A 19,159-nucleotide genomic window follows, 5' to 3' on the forward strand; every position below is an offset into this window, starting at 1 on the left:
GACTTCACTTTCACTTTTCACTTTCCTGCATTGGAGAAGGAAATGGCAACCCACTCCAGTGTTCTTGCTTGGAGAATCCCAGGGACGGGGGAGCCTGGTGGGCTGCCGTCTATGGGGTTGCACAGAGTCGGACACGACTGAAGCGACTTAGCAGCAACAGCAGCAGGACTATGCCTGCAATGCAGGAGACCAGCGTTCAATCCCTGGGTGGGGAAGATTCCCTGGAGAAGGAAATGGCAACCCACTGCAGTACTCTTGCCTTGAAAATCCCATGAACGGAGGAGCTTGGTGCAGGCTACTACTATCCATGGGGTCGCAAAGAGTCGGGCACGACTGAGCGACTTCACTTTCTTTCACTTTCCAGTACTCTTGGCTGGGAAATCCCAGGGACAGAGGATCCTGGAGGGCTACATGGGGTCACAAGAATCAGACATGACTTAGCAACTAAACCATGCTCTAACCTGATCATTTCAGGGTAAGTGACAAAGAAGTTGGTGTTAACTCTGAGATATGCCCAGCGATCACGTGGGTCTGTGAGGCAGTATGTACTGGACTTGGGCGTTCTGGATCTCCATGCCGTGTTCTGCCTGGGCTGAGAGTTAGCCTGCTTTTCATGCTCATGTGGGAGTGCACATTCTTTTCAATCAAGACGTTGTGCCCTGGTCAGACTGATTTGATAACAATTTGATAAGGTGTGGAATCTTCCTGTGATTAGAGGGAGAAATCCGATAAGATACACTACTCACTTGCAACAGATAAAGCTTCTCAAAAGACTGCTTCCAGTTAGAATTCCCCAGCTGGTCCTTAGGACACGGTTCATGTATTTATTATGTAGGTCACACTCGAAATCACCCCTGGGGCAGGTGGAGCCATTTCAGCGGGTTTGTGAAAAGTTGTGTGCATGTGCTCACACATGAATGAGGAAGCAGAGCCTGGGAGGTGGTTCTGGGTAAGTGAAAGGATTTGCTTACTCACTTTGGCCAGTCCTTTTATGAGAGGTCGATTATTCCCCCTTGAAGCCTTTCCTTTCCTTCCTTACAGAATTTGGTTCTCAGTTGGCTTGTTTGACATTTTGTGATGGCAGCTTATAAAATTGGTAGAGCTGGAAGGAACCAGAGAGATCCTGAAGTGCCAACTCTGTGGTTCGAGCAGTGAGGAAACTGAGGCACAGGGCTCGGTACTAGGCCCAGGTTTTTAGTTACAAGCAAAAGACTCAATCAGTAAAGAATCTGCCTGCAGTTCAGGAGACCCGAGTTTGATTCCTGGTTTAGGAAGATTCCCCTGGAGGAGGAGGAAATGGCAACCCGCTCCAGTGTTCTTTCCTGGGAAATCCCACAGACAGAGGAGTCTGGCAGGCTATAGTCTGTGGGGTCGCAAGAGTTGGGACACAACTTAGCAACTAACCCATCAAAAGAAAAAGAAATTGGGCTGACTTAAGGAGAAAAGAACTTTTTGAGAGGACCTTAAACAAGAGGCAGAAATCCTGGGAAAGCTGCTGAAGACATAAATAATTGCAGCAATCAAAGCTACAGGCAAAAACCCTACCCTAGAACTGGTGCACTGAAGATGTTCATGCTGATGACTACCCGTCGTGCAGTGCGTCTGCCATCACTGTTCACATCTCTGTCTTTTTCCCCTAGAACAAGATGGTGCTGCTGTTATTTTGCCTCCACCATCAGATTGGATGCTCCGTGTCCAGTTCTCTGGGTCACTAGCTCTAGACTGAAATCTGTGTGGAGAGCATCTGATTGGTGGAGCGGGGTTAGAGGTCTGTGACCCTGGGTGGAGGTATAGACTCTGCCTCTTACAAGGCCTATGTAATGGGTGATGGGTGGATGTAGGAAAGCAAAAACAAGCAAAACACAATATCTGTTACAGAAACACATCCAGTTAGTGACTCTCTGAGGCATTAGAACTTGGGCCTTTTGACTTTTCTCACTTTATAGCAAGTGTTGACTTCCTTTGCAAAAACTGGCAGAGGCTCATTTTTAAAGGAAAATGAAGTCCTTTGGATGAAGACTTGGTGATTCTAATACTTTGAAACACTCTTATCCTGTCAATGCAGTTTTTCTTTTCTTTTCTTTCTTTTTTTTTTTTTTTTTTTTTTGCAGTTTTTCTTTTGGATTGAAAACCATTCTCCTAAATTCCTGTCCTTTGTGGCACCCATAAAATACTTGCTTATTAGTGGTAAAATGTGGAGAGAGAGAGAGAAAGAGAAACAAAAAGCATTGTTCAGGAAGTGCAGAGATTAGAGATTAGTTGATACGTTTCAGGAAAAGTTTGCCAGATTGATGAGCAGAAACTATTTAGAACTAGAAAATATACTGAGCTTTTTGTTTGTTCTTATTTTTTAAGAATTTTGACCAGTAGCAATACATTTCAATTAAGGTACAAAATGGTCTTGACTTTTCAGTACATATTTTAACCTTTTAATAATAATAGTTAATATTTATTGAGAACTGTGATGTCATGTGGAGTAGGAAATGGCAACCTACTCCCATATTCTTCCCTGGAAAATTCCATTGACAGATGAGCCTGGCAGGCTATGGTCTGTGGGGTCACCAAGAGCCAGACATGACTGAGTGACTGAGCACATGATGTCATAACATACATTGTATCTCACTGCTCACCCTCTGTCAATCCCACTGTTATCTGCCCCATACATATAGTGACCTGAACCTTGGATGAAGCAACTAGCATGAGGTTTCACGGTTGGTAGAGATGAGGCTTGAACTTAAGCCCACTCCTATGAGGGAAGCTTTGTGAATCTTCCTGTAACATAAAGAGAGGAAAGGAGGTGTGTCTGGAGCACTATGCTGGGTGATATTGTAGGAAAACTGCAGAGGAAAGAGAAAGGGAAAATGCTAAGAAATGGAGAGAATTTTTGGAACTTGCAGCCTTTCCAAGTTAGACTGTAAACTTGCTCTTGTTCTCAGAGTCTTGGGGCAGTCTCGGGCCAATCCATTTCAAACTGCTCCTCACAATGATACTTAGCTCACTGCCTGGTGCATAATAAGGTGTTTAATAAATATTTGCTAAAGAAATAAATCTCAAGCATCCTCAAGTCAGTTACTTTGGGTTAGGATGCCGTGCATGCCACACTGCTACTCTCAGTAAAGAAAGACCTTTATCTTTTTTTACTTATCAGTGACTTTGATGCTTATCAGTGGCTTTGGTGCATGTCACAAACAACCAAGGAGGATGACCTGTGACCACATTTAATTGTACCACATGATTATGTGGTCTGTCAAAGAGTCTCCAGAGTGTCGTGCTTCCTGACTTTTCAACTGCATTTCAACTAATTTTTGTCACATTTTCCTTTTTCTTCCTTACAAGTATAAAAACTTATTTTTGACTTGTGCTAGAGAGAGAATTAATTGGTCTGGATAGGCATGGGAAGTGAGGGGCTTCTCCAGCATAAACAGATGTATAGACATTTTTGTACAGATGAGAGCAAATGAATCCCTGGAGCTTTCTGTTGTTTGCAGTTTAAAAGTGGTTTATTTTCATTCAAATCCAGCTAGATTCCTAAGTATCTGAAAAGTACAAAACTTACTCTTCATTAAATTCATGTAAAACTTTTTCAATAAAGGAAAGCCCTGAGGGTATAGAAACTTTATGTACTTAAATATGTCATGTGAAGGCACTTCACAGTGTTTCGTTTACATGGGGCCAGAGACCACAGATCCATGCTGATTGCTAATTATTCAGATTGTAAATAGCTTATTTGAGAACCTAGGGTGAGACAAAAGAAAGATGAAGGAACAAAAGGCCCACGATAATGAAAAGGATATTGCAATGAGAAAGGCTGGGTAGAATTATGATGTAGGTCACATTCTGTGCCTGTATTTAATTGTACCTTTGTATTTAATAATAACAATGATTACATGCTTAGGGCTAACAGGTGTCATTTGCTGAGAACTGTAGTATGGATAAGTGACAGCAAATTATTCCAATTCATAAACTTTGAATATAATGCTTTTGTTTTGAATTTCACCAGTCTATACTAGAAGATATTTCCTGCAAAAATGTATATCAGCCTAGGAAGATTTTTAAACCTAATTCCTGATAAGTATATATGAAATATGAATAAAGTATAATGAAAAAAATCACTTTGCAGAGATTAATTAAATGTGGTGGTCCTAATACCACAGTCACATTTCTGATAGCTTATGCTTCATATAAGCTTCGGATATAATTGCACATTAGCAGGGATTAAAGTTTACAGGTGATGGTCTCTGCATTTTCTCTACTTCTTGCTTATCTTGACCATTTTCCCTAACTGCCCACTTTCCCTAACTCCCCAGGGAGTTGCTCTCCCTGCCCACTGTGTTCCCTTCTGTGGCCATTTTTGCAGTTTGTAATTGTCTTAGTAATTTGTTTCACTTGATTTTACCTGTCCTCCCTCTTAGAACGTGGTTCTATGAATCAGAGACCAGTGTTAGATTATTTTCCTTACTCAGTGGATCCCTAATGCCTATCATCAGGCAGATGTTTAAATAGTTTACAAGGTAAGGCAAGATGTTCCATGGAGTAGGAATACCATGAGTGAAAAGTCAGAGGTGTGAAAGAGCAAAGTTTTATTCAAGGATGACCACTTTATTTGGGCTTCGCAGATGATTCAATGGTGAAGAATCCACCTACCCATGCAAGAGATTGGATATGCAGGTTCAATCCCTGGGTCAGGAAGAATGGCTACCCACTCAGTATACTTGCCTAGAAAATTCCATGGACAGAGGAGCTTGGTATGCTACAGTCCATGGGGCTGCAAAGAATCAGACACTACTGAGCAAATGAGCATAGTTCAGTTGAGTTCAGTTGCTCAGTCATGTCCAGCTCTTTTCGACCCCATGGACTGCAGCACACCAGGCTTCCCTGTCCATCACCAACTCCCGGAGCTTGCTCAGACTCATGTACATTGAGTCAGTGATTCCATCCAACCATCTCATCCTCTGTCGTCCCCTTCTCTTCATGCCTTCAATCTTTCCCAGCATCAGGGTCTTTTCCGAAGAGTCAGTTGTTTGCATCAGGTGGCCAGAGTATTGCAGTTTCAGCTTCAGCATCAGTCCTTCCAATGAATATTCAGGACTGATTTCCTTTAGGATGGACTGGTTTCATCTTTTTGCAGTCACCAGCTAATAGGAGAAGAGACCAGAAGAATCACTTACCCAACCCCAGACAAGAGCCACCTAGATAAACACTCCAAAATCACATCTGCTAACATTGCCTTGACCAAAACAGTTTCACGTGTCTGGGTCCAGAGTCAGAGTGGGAATCAACACTGTGAAGACTTTTTGACAACGGGCATGAATACAGGAGGGGTGAAGAATTGGGAGAACTTTTGCAATATAGTATGTGGCTCATAAAAGCTAATCAAATCAAGATTTCCTTCTAATTCTATATCTGATAGAAGAATATGATTTTTCACTTTATTTTTCTGGTGTCTTTATAAAATACTTATCTTTTGGTCTTTTTTAATCCTATGCTTTTAAAAAGCAAAGTCAGAGAAATCACAAATGAGGATAAAATTGAAGGGTTTTTTAAAAAATTTTATTTATTTATTTTATTTATTTATTTTTTTTAATTGAAGAGTAGCTATTACCTGGTTGGCTCAAAAGTTCATTCAGGTTTTTCCATAGCATGTCACAGAAAAACTTGAACAAACTTTCTGGCCAATGCAATGCATGCATTGTGTAATTTCAGAGGTACCCACCTAGCTCCTCTTTGTTTATAGGATGCTGAAACACAGAGGAATGCAGTGCACTACCTGCATTCCCCCAGCCAGGTTAGTGATTCACTCAAAACTTGTTAGCCCAGTATCCCAATCCAGAGCCATTCTCTGCTGTATCTTTTCTTTTTTAAAATAATTTTATTTGTTTATTTATTTTTGGCTGTGCTGGGTCTTCATTGCTGCCTGGGCTTTTTCTCTAGTCGCAGAGAGCAGGGGCTGCTCTCTAGCTGCGGTGTGTGGCTTCAGTAGTTGTGGCTCCCAGGCTCTAGAGCACAGGCTCAATAGTGGTGGCAAATGGACTTAGTTGCTCCCTAGCATGTGGGATCTTCCCAGATCAGGGATCGAACCCATGTGCCCTGCATTGGCAGATGAATTCTTATCCTCTCAGCCACCAGGGAAGGCTCTCTGCTGTGTCTTGTAAGGTATATTCTTCCTAAACTGCTTCATGTGTCTCTCTGACCCCCTCCACTCCCCACACAAATAACCATTTTTATAAATAATTTACTTTTGGGGGGAAATTGCATTGTTGTTATAATTTACCTGAAAAGTACGTTCTCATTTGACTTTTTCTTTGCAAGCTTACTCATCCTACGTACTTAAACCAGAATTTAGTAATTGCTTTTCACACAGATACACACATACACCTATTTTGCTATGCCTCTACTTCACTCTTCCCATGAGAAAGGGATATTTTAAATATAATGATTCTATTAAATCAGTGTGAGTTTGGTATCTTAGCCTTTAATTACCTTTGCTGGACTGTTAAGAAGCTTCCTGAGAGAGGTCATTGTGTCACTGTCAGTTGGAGACAATGAAGCATATGCCCTGTGGATTTTGTTAGAAATGAGATTAAGCCTCAGGGAGGTATTCTTTTTCCTCCTGCATCCTTTTTCCCTCTGCTGCACTACGTCACGTGAATGCATAACACCCAGGTCAGGGCACAGGGAGGTGGAAAGAAATACTCTCAGCACATTTTTTTTTAATTGATAAAGTTATGATCACATTGTTTTAATAAATATTTAATTATTTTAAGTAATCAGGGTTTTTTTGCTAACAATTAGACTTTCTGGGTCCATGGATAGTGACTATCTATGTAAATGACCATTTAACAGTAGGCTGTAAAAGAAGATTGTATGTAGAATTTCAGGGCATCATGGAATTTTAGATCTGAAGGATCAGGAAAATGCCAGATAATTTCTTGGGGTTTTCTCATATTTATACATTCTTCATACTCTTTACACATTCAATGCTTGTTTCTCTCTCTCTCTGCACCCCGCCCTTTTTTTTTTTTTACCAGCTATTTTGCATGTTAACTCAGTTGCCAAACTTTGAAACCCTCTAAGGAGAACAATATTGTATTGCTCTGTCTCCAAAATATTTATATTTGAGGCCTGTCTTATACTAGAGAATTACATCTTAAAAATGTTTTTCACTTTAAAATAGCTCTCACGATCCTGGGTGCAAGGCCATTGTGGACTAAGGCAAAATCCTTCTCTGTTACTACTGACCTTCATTCTCTTTCGTGTGTAGATTTTACATTTTGTTTCCTAAACAAGGAAAAGCAGTTATAGTCCCACCTCTTATGTGCTTCCTCGCATCTGAGTTGTGAGTTCAGTACATGCACATATGTAAGATTTCAAGTGCAAAAGGAGAACAGAGTAGGAAACAGATTTTCGCAGTCCCAGTCTGGGTCCTTGCGTAAGTGCCAACGTAAAGCGATTCAGTGATCAGTGAATAGTCTCATGTTGCCTGGCTCTGAAGAAAAGGATTTGAAAACCCAAACTTAATAAGCAGATCAATTGGGTGGGGGAGTTGATATTATTGTTTTGCATTCCAATAACATGCAGTGTTATCAAAAACTTTTTTCTTCAGCAGTAAAATTACAGGAGGCATATACCTTTCAGAATGTCAGGAAAAGGAGTTGGGGGGAATTTAGTTAAGAATAATGAACATATACCACTTACCACAGGAAGCATACACTGTGAGCTCTGGGCATCTCAGGGTAAAGGGGGAATTTAATGCGGGTCGAGGAGTGGAGGTCAGCCTTGAATCAAAGCAGGTACTTGAATTAAGCTTAATGACTGCAAAGAAGGGGACTCCTGGGTAGAGGTGTGAACTCCTAGGCCCAGAAGAAAGTCAGGTTACTTAATTCCTCAGTTTTTATAATAACTGTGTTTGCATTTCCCAGTGAAGCACGGGGCAACTTGTGGGTTAAGTCTAGAGGGAATCATTCATATCCATTTCTCATTCTTGGGCTAGTTTGGGTTTAAGTTTAGATTTAACACTTCTGGGGTTTCCCTGCTTCCCTTAAGTTTATTGCCACCAACTTATTGATAAACTGATTTTTTTTTAAACTTTAGACAAAGCATTCTGTTTTATAGTTAGAGATAATACTATAAATCTATAAAGGCTATAAGATTTATATAAATCTGGAAGACTGTAAAAATCTAAGACTATAAATAAACCTGTTTATTTAACACATTGAATGGAATTTGGCTAAATTTAACACTTCCTGAATACCTGTTCTGTGCTTGGTACTAATGAGAAAGAGAAAAGATGAAAAGTAGGACTTCTGCCTTCCCATGACAAGGCCGAGGAAATGTGGAAATCACGCAGTAATTACAGTGGAATGTTACTTCCAGGAGAACAGAAGTATCCCTGTATCTTTCTCACCATTAGGTTCCTTGCATTTGTCACAGTGCCTGACTCGTAACTAAGGCTTATCATTTTCTCAAGGTGATGGATACACGGATGACTAGTTTCATAAAGACTGTGGAAATGGCATGTACAAGGTACAATATGGATTCAGAAGATGGGATGAACAACTTGGCCTTGGAGGGGTTCAATACAGATAATGAAAGTCTTTACAGGGAGATATTTGAATCAGCTCATGGGAGAGAAATAGGAGTTGTCTAGAGCTTCCAGAATGGTTTTCCAGCCAAAAGAATTCATGTGGACAAAGGCAAGGAGGTATGAAATGACATGGATGTTCAAGAAGTTGTAAATAATTTTTTTCAAGAATAAAGGGAATAGAAGATTGCAGGGAGAGCTTTCATAAATAAGTGACATTTCTGATTCGAGTCAAGGCATGCTGCTGGGTATCAGAGTAAGAGTGCAAAATAAAGAGCCAAGAGACTTGTTTCCACCTCACATTTTGAACTGAGGTTCATCTTATTTACCCTCAAAAGTATTGGCATTTGGAAGCTAATTCAGGAGGTGTATCTTAGTATAGGAGGTATATCTTAGTATAGAAACAATAGAGCCTGATGAACTATACAAATACTGTTCCAATGAGATTCTATAATTGGAAAATATATTAAAAGAAAGCTTGTGTATTTTCAAAAGTTAGTTTCATTACTGGATGATTGTTAAATAGATATACAATATATCACTTTACAGGGGCTTCTCTGGAGGCTCAGTGCTAAAGAATCTGCTTCAATGCAGAAGATGTGGGTTCAGTCCCTGGTGTGGAAACATCCTCTGGAGAAGGAAATGGCACCCCACTCCAGTGTTCTTGCCTGGAGAATCCCATGAACAGAGGAGACTGCTGGGCTACAGTCCATGGGGTTGCAAAGAGTAGGATACTACTTAGTGACTAAACAGTAACAACAATATATCACTTTACAAAGGGAGCTGTCATTTAATAAATGAATTTCTGCCTGGTTCCTAAGAACAGTGATGTCATATAGGATATAAAATAATTGATTTACATGTGGCTTTCTCACCCTATGTCTAAGTCGAGGCACACTTGCATTGGTGAGAGTTTTCCTACCATAGGAACATGACTTGGATTTCTTGGACTACCTACCCCTTAAAGGTTTCATTGTTATGTACTAGATAGAAAGATTTGGTGGGATGGGTATTTTTAAAAATTTAGATGTATAATCTGTTTTCATGCTTTTAACTTTATGGATCATATTTTCCAATTTTAAATGGCCACATTAATAAAAGTCAGTTTCTTCAACTTAATTTTAAATGTATCTACTATTTTAATTGCACCATTAGGGTCATGCTAGGTGAAATTGATAGAAATGCTGCCCCTCTTCTGTTTCGACTTAAAGTTCAGCTGCCGCTGCTGTTGTTTCCTTTCTTCTATTTTCATTCTATTCATCTTTGGATAAAATAACTCCTTATTTTGCATGTCGAGGTTTAATGTATGTTCTTAACTTGATAGAGACTTTAATTTTGAGGGAAGGTTCTTGGCTGATTGCATTAGTTTAGCAGTTCTAGAATAAGATGTCTGTGGGGAGGGGCGGCAGAGTCCTGTCATTGATTCTCTCTTTATAACTGTGCCCTTTTAGCAGCAGCCGATTACCTGTGGTGCTTCTGACCCGGCACAGACTGAATCACAAGGAAGAAACTTTACATAAACCATTTATACTAAATGCTTGGTATGCCGGCAACATAAATCAACAACAATATCCATTATAAATTCATCCCTTTATCAGTATTATCTTGATAGAACTGATCCCAATGTGTGGGAATTTGAACTCTGCTTCAATACATCTAGTCCTGTGTAATTAATTATTCAGGGCACAGAGAACCTGGCCCCTGCGATGTAGAGTAATTCTTCCTGGTCAGCGTTAACTCCACTGGCAATAATAAATAGAAAAAGTCTCTAGTGATGCCAGTATTTTAAAGTGATTAATCATCTTTCCCCGCTTCGCCTCCCCCTCAGTTTTCTTTAACTAAGATTTTTCAGCAATAAATCTTTAACAATACAGGTAGGAATTGTTCTGTAATTAAATTTTGCCCTGCTTAATTTCTTACCTTTTATGTATGACGAAAAACAAAAAGTTAACATTTTAAGGAGCTCTGATCGAAATCCAAACCCAGAAAACTCCTTTATAGAATACTGAGAGATTCTCTATGGAAGATTAAGCTCTTGATTTTGAATATTAGATAGAGCACGTATTCATTAAAATTGTTAATCAACACCAGTTGGGGTGTCAAATATTCTGAAGTTTTGAATTACTTCACTTTCATGTGTACGGGTTGTCTGTATTAGGAAAAGCCTGACATATGCATATGTTCCCAAACAGAGAGAATAATTACTTATATCTTAACTTGCAGATAATTGATGTGAGCTCTGTAGGAAAGGGAGACTTTGCATCCTTTTGTGGTACACAAAGTGCAATTGCGGAAGTGGCAGGTAAATGCCTGACAGAGAATGACCATGTATTTCCAAATCATGCCCTGTAGAGCTGACCAGCCATCAAGTATATTCCACGTGACAGGGACAGATGTGACATATCTGTTGTGACACACTTCTGTACTACTAGTCTGTGGCTTGAGGTGACTCCTGTCCCTCCTCTGATGCTTTCTCCCGCTGCAGGACAACACAACGACGCACGGATGAACCTTGCCATTGCTCTCACCGCTGCCAGGTATGGGGCTGCCACGGCCAATTACATGGAGGTCATGAGTTTGCTCAAGAAGACAGACCCCCAGACAGGGAAAGAGCGTGTGAGCGGTGCACGGTGTAAGGATGTGCTGACAGGTATGCAAAGGCTCCGGCAGGGCAGATTTCTTAGCATCTTGCTTTGTCTGTACAATGACTGAACGGTAATTTCTCTGTCACTTCTCTTTTATTGAAGCCAGATTTCAGAGTCCTATTACCTATATTCCTTATTGTCAACAACAACTGGTTTCACATGAAAATTTTCCTTTGTGGAACCTGGCCATTTTTTTTCCTCTTTGTGTTAAACATTAATGATGATCATGATACTAATGTCTGCAAAATTCCCACATAATGAATGCATTATGCTTTCTTTACAAAAACATGTTATTAAGAAAAGTCAATAAATGTGGCTAGCTTCAAAAAGTATCCTTTAGGGGACAGAAGCAGTGTGTTTACGTGCCATTCAAGTCAATCACTTTAACTTTGGTGAGATTTGCTTGCCTGTCCAGTTTTGTGGCCAGGTGGGCGAAGTTTCAGAATTACGTCGTTTCCTTCAAAACCACTGCTCACACTTTTGAGTTTTAAGGAGAAAGCAGCTCATTTACTCACTTTCTTCTTATTTGACACTTTAATGTCAGGCATTTTGCAAACTAGAATGAGAGCTGAAATGAAAAAGCAGCGTGCTTTTTTTCCTGCAGTTTGGACTTGTTTTTGGTTAAATGTACTCACATGCAGGCCTGTTGTGTGGCTTCTCAATGACTCTGGTTGCCTGTATCACTCAAGTGATAATGTATACTCCACCATAAGTTAATAGATGAATTAATAATCTAAAGCATCAGTGAGCAGAGAAACAAATGGGGTGTGTGACTGACACTGCTTTCTTTCACAGGGGAGGAATTTGATGTGAGAGCCAAGTGTGTTATCAATGCCACGGGACCTTTCACAGACACCGTGCGCAAAATGGATGATAAGGACACCACAGCTATCTGCCAGCCGAGTGCTGGCGTCCACATCGTGATGCCTGGTTACTACAGGTACCCGTGTTCCCACTCATGCGTCATCATCAAAGAAGGGCCGCAAGAAATTGTCTACACGTATTCTTATAGCATACCTTTCTTCATAATAGATGGTCTAGCTCACTGTTCAAAATGAGGAGAAATGACTGAAAAAAAAAGCTCTTCCAAAACACAAGTCGCAAACCAGGCTTGAGAATTTCGTAGTTTTTATGGCAATACTCCTTTCTATGAGTTAGTGATTTGGAATCTGTTTTTGTACTTTTTTTCAGTGTACTCATCATCAGAGGCTAAGTCTTAGTATTTCTGAATTTTAATTTTCATGGAAACCCTAAAATTAATTTTGCAAAAATGTCCATAAAAGACATTTACATGAAAACACTAAAAAGTTCGTTTTATAAAATACCCAGACTTGCTTATGAAGAATCTGAAAATGAGGACCAAATATTCTTATAATTTTTGAAATATATTTTGAAAAATAATATATAATTTCTGATTTATCATTTTGGCAAAGATAATCAGAGGTAGAGAAATGGGCAGGGATAGAGATGAAATAAGAACAGCTATTAATTGAAAATCCTTTAAGTGGGGTGATGCACATGAAACTGCAATTTTTAATGTGCATTTGAATTTTTAGTATTTTTTATTTTTAATAAATTTGAAAACAAACATGTATGATCCCAAGAAACTGATAATGATTACCCCTAATGTACATTTCAAAAATATCTGGGGAAAAGTTCATGCATCCATGATGAATATGGAACATTTTTATTTTCATATGTGGCAATCTAATAGGCAAACTAGTACATAATTCTGTGAAATCATGATTTATGCTCAAGGTATTCATTAAGACATCATTTGTAGTTGAGAAATATTAAAAACCACATCAGTTTCTAACCTTAGGAGGATGGATAAGTAAATTATGGTGTATTTGCACAAGGGAATATTATATGGCCATTAAAAATTCTGAATAATTTTAGTGTCCTAGGAAAACCCTAGAGATACAGTGTTAATTTAGAGTGGAGGATAGAAGATTGTATGTATAACATGAGCAAACATGATATAAGTATCTAGAAAAAGATGAAAAGAAGTATTTTAAATACCAATGGTGATTGCCTCTAGGTGATGTGATTATGAGTAAAAGGTTATCATTTCTAGGTAACATGGTTAGAATGGGAGTTATCACTTCTATATTCTAATAATTTTCCATAAAAGACATATTTTTAATATTTGATAAAACAGATATATAGATCCGTGACATTTCATTTAATATCTGCATTCTTCTAGAATGCCATCCCACTATGTAATGGATGCTGCTGCCTTGTTAGTTTTCCACTAAGTCTTCTTGAAGAGAGTCCAAGATATTATACCAAGCACACTTCTAATGAGAAAGATATCACACTTCTACCAAGAAGAATATTAACGAAATTTCATGTCCACCAGCTTCCAAGGTTTCTTTGTCCTTTTCTAAATGTCTACATATAATTAATAGACAGTCATCAGTGTTTTCACTTAGAACTGTAGAGACCATGGTGCTTCCAATCTCAATAATAAAAACTTATGCAGTGGTGCTTAATAGAGTTTTAAAAACTGTTAAGCAGAAGTTTAGTTCAAATGAAAAGGCGAGAAGTAAATATATGTACATGTTGCAAATGTTTCTTGTATATAGAGGTTTTCAAAAATAGTTTCAGACACAATTATATGCATTTATTTTGTGTTGGATAAAAATTTGCAAGGTCAGCTAGTTTGTAAGTCTTTGGAAGCATTTTTTTTAACATCTGTTGAAGTACAGATGTCGTACCTAAAGCGTAGACACACACGCATCACCCCAGTCCTTACACTTGCTTAGATCTTGCTTGTGCGTTGTGTTTCATGTCTTTACTATTGTCCCATGATATCAGAGGACACGTTAGTATTCGGTATTATTCCCTATGTTATTTCTGCCACTTCATAATGACACTGTTTCGGACAAGCCATTTTATTCTGTAAACCTTAGTTTGTCTGTCTTTAAAATGTGAAGACATTCTACTCTTTGAAGTATACAGACAAAGACAGTATGAAGAGTAAGATAAGGTGATACCTGGGTAAAGAACTTCCTGGTTTGTTCATCGCTTTACCCCTTGTTAACTGTGCAACTTTGGGAAGCTGCTCATTTTCAGCTTCTGGTTCCTTATCTCATGATAGTTCCTAATTTGTGTACATTTTGACAATATTCCTTTGTTTATTTTTTCTTTATTTTCATGACTACTATTATCTGCAGCTCCTGGTAGATTATCTGGTACATAATAATGACCGGTAAATTTTTGATGAGTTCTACTAACTTTTTGTGTTAACTTGCCCAAACTGAGATTGTTCCTTTTTCTAATTAAAATTTTAATCTAATATCTATAAGGGAATTTTAAATATATAGATATTAAAATATAAAACAAAATATGATTTTTATTTTTACTGCCCAGATAACTCCTGTAGACAAAAATAAACAAAAGTAATTGCTATAGAAAAATAGAAAGATATAGAATGAAAAGTGAAAGTCTCCCTCTTTTCCTCACGTCCCCAGCTTCAGTTTTCGATAATGCTTCTTTCTGATTTCTTCCATAAAATTTTATGTTTATGCTTGCACAAATGTATATCCTTTTAAACTTTTTTTCATGAAGGAACTCATGCTATATATATGTTCTCTACTATGCTTTATAATATGCTAACAACAGAGCAGATAGGTGGTTTTTAAGAAATATAAATATATATCACCTGCATGTAATACTTTCAAAACAGAAAGTCTTTCTTAATCCTAAAAATTAGGCATTAGTTTCAGACCCATGCCTGTAAGTTGTAAAAGTGTTAGTCACAGCTGGGTCTGTTTAAGATGCAGTAAGTGATCTCGTTCTACTTTGGGAGAAATTAATATCTCCGTTTTTAGCACCTCGAACCACAGCCACTAAACATCCTGTGGAGAACCTTGGAGGAGTGGCCTGGCAGCCCAGTTCCTGTTCAGTCTCTGTTTGCAGATGAGTCCCTTGGTTTGGGATTACAGTCTGGGTTAAGTGTTTGGTCCCTCTTTCAGTACTGACTTTGAGCAGCTATATCGCTGGTATCCAAGGGACGGTTTTTCTCTCCATATCAGATTGTTCTCTTGGGTGGGTGAGGTCCAGAGATCTCAGACTGAAATAGCTCTCTGGATTTCTCAGTCAGTCTTCACTCAACAGCTGTAACTCAAGGGTTCTACTAGGTCCTCAGAGATGAGTAAGACCTTATGGTGCTTTCCTTATAACCAGCTGATAATAATTTAAGGCTTCCCTTTCACTTTTCACTTTCATGCATTGGAGAAGGAAATGGCAACCCACTCCAGTGTTCTTGCCTGGAGAATCCCAGGGACGGGGGAGCCTGGTGGGCTGCCGTCTACGGGGTCGCACAGAGTCGGACACGACTGAAGCGACTTAGCAGCAGCAGCAATAACTTAAGGCCTAGCATTTCAACTAGAAGCTGATCAGTTTGACAATACAATGACTTCAAGAGCCACTGGTTTATTGAGTGTAGGCAGCTAAACGGGGAATAAGGACTCCATATGCAGTCTACCCTGTTGGGCTATTTTCAGAGTTTCTTTATGGCATTTATTAAGCTTATTATGACCCTAACATTCCACATGTAGAATTATCTTGTGCCATCGTAGCAGCTTTCTCTCTTTCTCTAGATTATTTTAATTTTCAGAAAACTCAACACACAGAAATCATTTACTTTTGAAGGCACTCTTTACATTAAGAACTGAGAAGTTGCTGTATAACCCAGGGAGCTCAACCTGGTGCTCTATGACAACTTAGAGGGGTGGGAAGGAGGTTCAAGAAGGAGGGAACATATGTATACTTATGACTAATTCACATTGTTGTATGGCAGAGACCAACACAACACGATAAAGCAATTATCCTCCAATTAAAAAATCTGGAATTTTCATCAGAGTTGTGGGTAGATGATCTTACAAAATGGATAAGAAAGCTGTGGTACATATACACAATGGAGTATTACTCAGCCATTAAAAAGAATACATTTGAATCAGTTCTAATGAGGTGGATGAAACTGGAGCCTATTATACAGAGTGAAGTAAGCCAGAAGGAAAAACACCAATACAGTATACTAATACATATATATGGAATTTAGAAAGATGGTAACAATAACCCGGTGTACGAGACAGCAAAAGAGACACTGATGTATAGAACAGTCTTACGGACTCTGTGGGAGAGGGAGAGGGTGGAAAGATTTGGGAGAATGGCATTGAAACATGTAAAATATCATGTAAGAAACGAGTTGCCAATCCAGGTTCGATGCACGATACTGGATGCTTGGGGCTAGTGCACTGGGATGACCCAGAGGGATGGTATGGGGAGGGAGGAGGGAGGAGGGTTCAGGATGGGGAACACATGTATACCAGTGGCAGATTCATTTTGATATTTGGCAAAACTAGTACAATTATGTAAAGTTTAAAAATAAAATAAAAATTAAAAAAAAACCAAAAAACTACAATACATCAAATGACTGAAATACATGAAAATAGTTGTCTCCTCCTTTTAGCCTACAGATGCTTTTTACTACTGGTGAGAGGTCAGTTTTTTTTTTCCCATAATATGTGTGCATACTGCTGGCTCCAACACTGATTGCTGAGTAGTTAGTAATAAATTGATTTCAGTTTAAATAAGAGTACTTCAGGATGGCAATGGTCTGCATGAGAAAAATTTTCATTACATCTAATCCTAGACACACACATAAATTAGCAGCAAGCTTCTTCTGCTGATGTCAAGTGACTTATGCATATTGAGAAAAGACCTATGCCTCACCGCGTTGTATATACCATCCCTATAGTTGACAGCCATTTTCAAACTTTTGTGCGACCTTGCAGAATTAATTCTTTGTAAGAAAACAAACTTTTCCCTAAGGGTGAGTTATGAATTAGGTAATTTAGAACTGATGAGAAGTATTTCCAAGTGGATTCTTAAATTTTTATACCATTCATTAATAGCTTTGTCTTCCCTCTGTGCTTGTTAATTTTATGTTTGACACATATGTCTTCACTTAAGCAGTTGATTCTCTACAGGTTCCAGTTATGTGTGTGTTGGTAACTATCACATTCACCCTTTAAACTGCTTTTATTGCACTGAGAGGTTTTAAAAGATTCAGTAGTTGTGCTTTTCCAACAGCATTTCATGTCTCAGTTGCTGAATATTATAATTTTATGCTGAAGTTGATCAAGTTTATTGAGTTGCTTAGATACATCACATAGTATCTAGCCCATAAAATGGTCATATATATATTATACCAACATGTAATTTGTTCCTTAAATTTTAGAATGTAGAATTTATCCTTTTGTTTCAATATAGGACTATTTACCAAATTGAAAGTTGAACTCATGAGCTAATTTCTATCACAAAGTGACATGTTTAATATAAGGGCATATCAACCCAGGATCAAATTAGGTGCTTACAAACCATATTTTAACTAGTTTCTTTTAAGATCTTTAGCAAGTTTTATGGCAAGTACAAAGGAAAACTGTAGACACACAGAGACTGAAAATACTCGATATTTATAGCTTTCAGTATATTTTTTGAAAGTAAAATTACTTTAAGTAACCCTGAGTGCTTACAAACCATATTTTAACTAGTTTCTTTTAAGATCTTTAGCAAGTTTTATGGCAAGTACAAAGGAAAACTGTAGACACACAGAGACTGAAAATACTCGATATTTATAGCTTTCAGTATATTTTTTGAAAGTAAAATTACTTTAAGTAACCCTGAGTGAAGTGAACCCAGAGATCCTCACTGAAGGTTTAAATGATTGACACACTTTGGGGTGATTTTTGCATGTGCTAAATAGAATAATTGAAGCCTACTCTCTCCTGTGTCTCATGTAGACTACAGATAGTGATTTCTTTCTACAAAGGCTGTATGGACATGGCAGGCATTTCATGGGGCTGACGAGTCTTTGCAAAGAAGTATTATTACTCCCTGTTGTTTCAATGAAGAAGATGCATTAACTAAACTGACTATGGATTCCTTTTCATAAAAAAGTCATTTTTGGTTTGCTTTTAAATGTATTCAGACTCTCATCCTTACACATTTGAATCTTGAGTTTCTTGTTTTTTTAATTTTAAGAGAAAGACCCACTCCAGTACTTCTGCCTGGAAAATCCCATGGATGGAGGCGCCTGGTAGCCTGCGGTCCATGGGGTCGCTAAGAGTAGGACACGACTGAGCGACTTCACTTTCACTTTTCACTTTCATGCATTGGAGAAGGAAATGGCAACCCACTCCAGTGTTCTTGCCTGGAAAATCCCAGGGACGGGAAGCCTGGTGGGCTGCCGTCTATGGGGTTGCACAGAGTTGGACACGACTGAAGCGACTTAGCAGCAGCAGCAGCAGCAACTATGAATAGTTGATTGTATGTCTTTTAAAATGTGTGAGCATAACAGGGATTTTTGAAATTTATTGAAACCAAATAGAATTATGTTTCCTATTTAAGAAATATTATTAATAGAAGCTGAAAATATATTTACAGAAAATACCTTTAACATTGGTTCCTTATGAGAATTCAGTCAAATTCAGCTATCTGAAGGTTTGTAGTGTTCAACTATTTGAAAATGACACTTTGAAATTCCTCCTGCCATTTTAACAATGTCTCCAAAATTTTAGAATGGTTAATGAATCCATTAAAACAACAGTTACTAATGATTCAATAACACAACTGGGCAGGTTTTATCAGTGTTTATTTTCAGTTGCCTCTTCTTGCAAGTGTGTTTTACAATTTGATTTTAGAATATTAAGTAGGTATTAGAAAAATTCTTAATATTTTTGAAGATTTTGGTCTGGCAGAAGAGGCGTCCTTAAAGCTTAATTTAGTAGTATAATACACTGGCATCTTCTGCCTATTTAAAGATTTTCATTGCTAAAATATTTCTCTCCTTTTTGATCTTATCCCAGTACACTGTTATCCAGGTAATAATAGAAAACTGAGCCCTTTTCTCATGGATACATTT

General features: G+C 38.3%; 1 protein-coding gene across 3 annotated transcripts in view; it reads left to right on the top strand.

Moving 5' to 3' along the window:
- The window catches only part of GPD2 (glycerol-3-phosphate dehydrogenase 2), a 151,054-nt gene that overhangs the window by 106,655 nt on the left and 25,240 nt on the right, over positions 1-19,159 (top strand). For all 3 annotated transcript variants that reach the window (XM_086369275.1, XM_086369285.1, XM_086369272.1), the window contains exons 7-8: positions 11,067-11,231; positions 12,022-12,166. In XM_086369275.1, coding sequence (XP_086225401.1) covers positions 11,067-11,231; positions 12,022-12,166 — 310 coding nt within the window. The remainder of the gene's footprint in view (positions 1-11,066; positions 11,232-12,021; positions 12,167-19,159) is intronic.

The sequence above is a fragment of the Bos grunniens genome, chromosome 2, assembly GCF_055505025.1.
Source record: "Bos grunniens cultivar Pamir isolate PY7600 chromosome 2, Bosgru_T2T1.0, whole genome shotgun sequence".
NCBI classification, from domain to species: Eukaryota; Metazoa; Chordata; class Mammalia; order Artiodactyla; family Bovidae; genus Bos; species Bos grunniens.